Source organism: Tinamus guttatus, unplaced genomic scaffold, assembly GCF_059628265.1.
Source record: "Tinamus guttatus ecotype Peru unplaced genomic scaffold, ASM5962826v1 Tinamus_guttatus_pri_ptg000060l, whole genome shotgun sequence".
Lineage (NCBI taxonomy): Eukaryota > Metazoa > Chordata > Aves > Tinamiformes > Tinamidae > Tinamus > Tinamus guttatus.
In genome coordinates, this window is record NW_028288594.1 from 4,375,115 (window position 1) to 4,381,114 (window position 6,000).

At 58.9% G+C, this 6,000-nt stretch overlaps 1 protein-coding gene across 1 annotated transcript in view; it reads right to left on the reverse strand.

Moving 5' to 3' along the window:
• Positions 1-1,588, reverse strand: part of LOC104566030 (unconventional myosin-X-like) — an 87,515-nt gene extending 85,927 nt beyond the window's left edge. The window contains exon 1 of the mRNA XM_088540360.1: positions 1,568-1,588. Within this exon, the coding sequence (XP_088396486.1) occupies positions 1,568-1,588 (21 nt within the window). The remainder of the gene's footprint in view (positions 1-1,567) is intronic.
• Between the last annotated feature and the right edge of the window lie 4,412 nt (positions 1,589-6,000).

Sequence of the window (6,000 nt, forward strand, 5' to 3'; positions counted from 1 at the left end):
CTCCATCTGATTAGATACAGGCAGCCCAGGCCTCCAGGAGCTGCAGGTTAATCAGTTAATGGCTGCAATGATCCTCGGCGATGTGCTGTGCAGGCCTCAGGGGCAGCCCCAGGCGTGCAGACACCGAGGGGCTGCCGCTCCTTCCCCACTGGAGGCAGGATCTGGGAAAACATCTGCTCTGATAAAGAAAGCGCTTTATGGGGGAAGGGGCAGGCCCGAGCCCATTAGCTGCTCCACCACTCCACGACAGCGGGCAGCTTCACGGGCCTGCAAGATTCCTCATCATACACGGGGCAAGGCAAGGGCGAGACATTGGGTTTAACGGTCTGGAAACCCACTGGGGACGGGAAGTGTCCGATGTGACTCTGGGACAGGCCAGGACCCTGGCCAAAGAGCTCACCCAAGTCCAGCTGCCAGGACGGCACCTTCACCCTGCAGAGCCATTGCCGCACACCAGCGCCTGCGGGGTCGGTGAGGGCAGGGCTGCCCCAGTCTCGCACGCGCCCGCTGCGGGAGAAGACTCCTCATCTGCGGAGCCACCACCTGGCCAGGCCCGAGCTGTGTGTATGTTCAGGGAGAGGCAACCCAGGACGGCGAGGCCTGTGCAGCACGGGGCCACGTGCCCTAACGCTGCACCCCACTTCCCCTGCGAGCAGCGGGAGGTGCAGTGCCCTGCGCAGCACCCAGGGAAGGGTCCTTGCAGACACGCTCAGGACCACTGCTTCCATCCAGCGGGAAGGCGCGGGGCTCCGGGGCGCCCGCCCTGCCCACCACCATGAAGGTGACTGGTCAGAGGCGTTGTGGAGGCTGAGGAATCAGACGGACGCTCGCTCACATCGCACGCTTCCCGATGCTTCACCAGCTCAGCCTGGCCCCGTGCCACGTGCAGCGGGCTGAGCTGTGACATGCACACACAGGCAGGGGCAGGCTCTGGACCCTTAAGTCGCTCCAGGGGATTAAAGCAGCATGCGAGCAGTCTCTGGGCAGCCATGACTATCATGCGACAAATCCTCTCTGCTCCTTGCAAGCAGCCCTCAGCCTGAGTGCCTGGAGCTGCACATCACTGGGGCTCTGCCTCTTGCAACACACCCAGCTCCTCACAAGGGCTCCCAAATGCCACGCTGGGCCCGGAGCGCACTCAGAAACAAAGCGCTCTGCATCCAAGCGCTCAATAAAAAGTGAAACTTGGGCTCATCGGGCTAAGGCAGCACCCGGGCTGGCACCGCTCACTCACGGAGTGGAGCGCAGTGAGCCCGCAGGGGAGCGGAGCATCCTGCAAGTCCACAGAAACATCCCGGCTGGGTCAGCGACCACGGCCGCTCCCTGGGCCGGCGACCACGGCCGCGCTCTGCTGAGCCACGGCGAGCAGAGGGACCCGAGCGGCACAGAGCAGCGCCACAGGCACCGCCACCGCGACCGCCACCCCACAGCCTGGGGATGCCTCGGGCGGGGGATGAGGACTTGCTCCCTACCGCCCCTCTCAGCCCTCCCGGCGCCCCGCGGCCACCCGGCTCTGGCTGCGCGGGCAGGGGGCAGCAGCCGGGCGGGCGCCGCCGCCGCTGCCTACCTGGCGGAGCGAGGCGTCCATCGGCGGGGCGGGCCCGGCGGGCAGGGCGGCTGGGGCAGCTCTCAGGGCCGCATCCCCGCGCGCGGCGGCGGCGGGGCTGGTGGCGGGGCTGGCGGTGGGGCTGGCGGCGGGTCGCGGCGGGGCTGGCGGCGGGTCGCGGCGGGGCTGCGCTCTGCGCGTCCCGCTGCCGCAGGCGCCGCGCGCCGGCTCCGCGCAGCGCCGCGCTCGCCCCGCCCCGCCCCGCCGCCTCCCCGGGGCGCGGGCAGCGGCCGCGCCCGCCCCTGGCCCGGGCGGGCGGCAGCGCCGGCCGTGCCCTGTGGCCCTTCGGGACGAGGGGGAAGGGGTGTCCTCGGCACCCTAACACGGAGCTGTGGGGAACTCTCCGTGGGCTGCGTGGAGCATGCGAGGCTGCTCGCTCCCACGCGCCTGGCGGTCCAGGAGCAGAGGAGCTGGCTAGAGAGCAGCCAGCATCCCCAGGAGAGCAGCGCTGGATAGGTGATGCGGGCCCGGAGACGCCAGCAGAGCCCCAGCACGGGCGTGCCACGCACGAGAGACCTCATCCATGGACAGCCAAACACACGGCTTGGAGGGACAGCCCAGGTAGTCCGCAACAGCAAACATTTCACATTCAGGGGTGCCTTCAGCAGATTGTTATAGCACAGTGTAAGTGAGCGAGGCCATTAACAAGCACGCTGACACCACTTCAGAATTACATCTCAGAGATCTGGAAAACCTGGCATAGAGCAAAAGACTGGGTGAAGTTTCTCAAAAAAAAAAAAAAAAAAAGTATGGCCAGATCATAGTCTACAAGTACCTGCCTGAGAGATGGGAGTATTTCTTGCAGTAGGAGTCTCTGTTCTGAAAGAAATAAATAAGGAGATCTAACAAAAGCGAAAAAAAAAAACAATCTGGAAGTATTTTTGGAGGGGGGAGGGAGGAACAATGAGCTTTCTGAAGTATTTAGGAGATGAAGAGGAATCTGAGCGTTTTGCCCAACCTCTGCTATAAGACAGAGTCATACATAGGTCACTGTGTCAGATGTCCATCTAACCTGACCACTCACCAGCTCCCTACATTTTTGGGAAGTCCCTCTCAGAGCATCCTTCCATTTTGATATAAACTCACTGTCCTGGGCATGGTTATCCCACATCTTTTGCTCTTGCCCTGGATTAGCTTCATCTACATCACTTTCCCTGACTTATGACAGCATCATGCAAGATGGTGCCAGAAGCCTAACTATAGTCGTTATCTCACATCTAATAGTTCCCTCCTATCCATAAGGCCAATTACCCTGTTAGCAAAGGGAATTAGATCAACTCAGCACCAATTTTTCCTTGTCAGACCCCCTCCTAAACCATGTATTTGTCATCAGGCTGCTTCTGCTATAGCTTTGGCTGTGAAGACGGAGAAGCTACCAGGGGTGTTGAACACTGCACCCCTTCAGAGCGCTGTCATAGTTTTGATCTGCTGGAGAAGCTCATGGCAGAGCATCAGGAATCCCACTGTTGGGCAAAAAGGGGTAAGTGAGTCTTGGGGATTTGCAAGCTATGTCTCAGTTTTGGGGTCATGGTTGGCAGGCTAAAGGATAGGATGGCAGCTTAAGCTGACATACATATCCCTTTGTCACTCACTGCTCCATTCACTTCCCACCAGGGACAATATTGGCCATCATATTATGATAGAAGAGGTCTCCCATCCTCTGCCACTGGGATTTGTTTCTCACCTGCTGCCAACAATACTCATATTCAGGAGTTTCACCTCCAGCATCCACCCATCTGCTTCCCTCAGAGGCCAGCAGACAACCGCTTTCCAGAGGGGAGGGCAGCTCCTTCTCTGTTATTGCTTCTTCTGCAGACCTGTTTGGTTGTCCAGCTTCTTCTCTTGCACAGTCACCAAGGAGTTGTGGAGCTCCTTGTAGTCATGGGGAAGCCAAGGAGCACACATCTCCTGTACCTCCTCTGCATCTCTGCTGGCAGGCATCTCCAGCATTAAGTGTTATCCCCTTTTGGACTTCCATGATGGAGCAACTTTACATCCTGGAGTCAATTCCCCATCTAGACTTGACCCTCACACCTGTATGTCAAGGGAGCTCTGACAGTGAAACAAAACGATAAGCTAGCAGCAAACCTGTTAGCAAACTCACCAAACAACTCAAATGCTCATCATGAGCTCAGGGGGTTTTCCCTTATTTCTCAGGTCAGTTTCATTCTTCAAGCCTTTTCCTTTCATATTTATCAGCTCCCAAAGCTGGAGCAGTGACTGCCACAGCATTACCAGCCCTCCATGGAGCTCTGAGACAGTGGGCTGACAGTGGTAGAAAGTCCAGTGTGCTGGTAAGGAATCCAGTTTTTAAAATGTAAGATCTTTAGTATTAACTACTGCGTGATTGACACTATCGAGGAGCAATAAGAAGGTGTCTTGAGTTGGTCCTCAGAGCAAAGTAGCTTCCCAAAATGCCCAGGCAATGAGCATTAGCTTCTCCAGCCGCAGCTGCAGGCCTTGCACTTTGTCAACACAGTAGGAGCAGCGGCGGTGAGGATCTTGATAAGAAACTCTGCTCCTTTCGGTTAGAGGATTAAATCAGTAACACTACAGTCATACCACCCGTCCGGAATCCAGGATGTCTGAACTGTCACCTAACTTTTCAGCTGCTGCTTACCAGGAAGGGGTGGATGTAACCAGCTGTTTATCCCCAGCTCTCGTGAGCAGCCACGTGCTGCTCTCAGCGACCGAGAGTCACCAGCCTTCCAGACACGGCCCCACCATGTCACACACATTAGGCCGGTGTCAAAGAGATGGAGTGAGGCCTGTGTGCCCCACTCGTCTCCTTGGCCAGGCTGAGAGGTCACCTCTGAGCTCAGGGGCTGGCTGCTGCCTCAGCTGCATGATGAATAAGATGAATGGCTGGCACGGGTCCTGATGCGCAGAATAGACGCAGGACCCCTGTCAGTCTGCCTCTTGCCCATCTCTGCGCTGGGGCCATCTCCAAGCCCGGAGTCCTCAGCAGCAACCACAGCCTGAGAAGCTCCCAGCCCAGCTAAACACCACACGCCAGGCAGGACCCCTCAGCTGTCCTCTTGGACCAAAGAAAAGCCAAGCAGCCCGTCAGCAGGGAGCTGGACTCTGGCACAGGACAGCCAGGGCTGGCGGTACTGGGGAGGTGGCCGGGCAGTGATTCACTCCTATATCTTTAAAAAGGAGCAGCTCGCACGGTGCTGCTGGCAGCCGAGCCCCGCACCCAGCCATGGCAGCAGAGGCGGCAGACGGTGAGTCAGCTTCCTGCTGAGCTTCCACAGGGAGGGCTGGCCGGCCTGGGACTGGCAGGAACACGCAGAGGCAGGAATTCCTCCCGGACAGGAGGCAATATCCTGCTTTCCTCTGCCACGGGCCTGGCACATGGCTTGGGGCAGACGGGCCGCGGCCGCAGCAGGGGAGCATCTGGCTGGTCTGTGGACCCTCAACCTGCCTGGGATACCTGGGCCATGGCTCCCACCGCCCCGCTGGCTCACTGTGCTCCTGAGCGTCCAGCCAGGCTGGACTCGGGCAGCGGCCTGGGAAGAGCCATGGCTGCTTTTGTGCTCAGCAATGGCCAAAGCTGAAGAGTGCCCCATTACAGGGGGCCTGTCCGGCAGTGTGGAGAGACACATGTGAGCGGAGGGCTGGAAACGTCAGCGTTCTCCCACCATAGGCTGAACACAACCTCAGGAAGGGGACATGCACCAAGGCACGCGCAGGCCCCACAGCCCTGGCACCTTCGCAGCTCCAGTTTCACAATTGCTCAAAACCAACTCAAAAGATGACTTTTGAAAAGGGCAGTTCCTCCCTTTCCCAGCTCTGTGGCCAGCCAGGCCATGGATTAGACCCAGACACGGTCCAGCCTGCCCAGCTGAGGGCTCAGACTGCCTGAACTCAGGTACAAAACGGTGGATTTTTCCTGCAAAGAGAAAGATGACAGGGAAAACCACAGATGCCTGCTTTGTGGAGAGCCGCCAGCAGGCGGGGAGCGCTCCTACCCTGCCATGGGGGTTCAGTCCCTGCTCTGCCCGGCCGTGTCCTGCTGCACAGGAGCTGCTTGCACAGCTTGGGTCAGCGCTGCATGCCCACCCCGCAACCTCTGTTGGCCTCTCCCCTTCCTGCCCCACTGCTAACAAGCTAACTTCACCCCCTGCAAGGCGCAGGACGACAGTGATCAAAGTCACTCTGAAGCTCTCCCTGCTCAAGGCACAAGGGCTGTTCTGGGGCTCCGCAGCAGGAATTAGTAGAGGCTCCTTGGGGACAGGATCATGTTTGTACCAGATGTGTCTCTGCTCCAGAGGAATGTGATTAAGGCGGCTTGAGGAGGCTTTCACTGGGTAACATCAAGCACTGCAGCACCTGCTCCCCCTGAGAGCACGAGCAGAGCTTCTGTCCTCGCAAGCAGGAAGCTTCCTGCT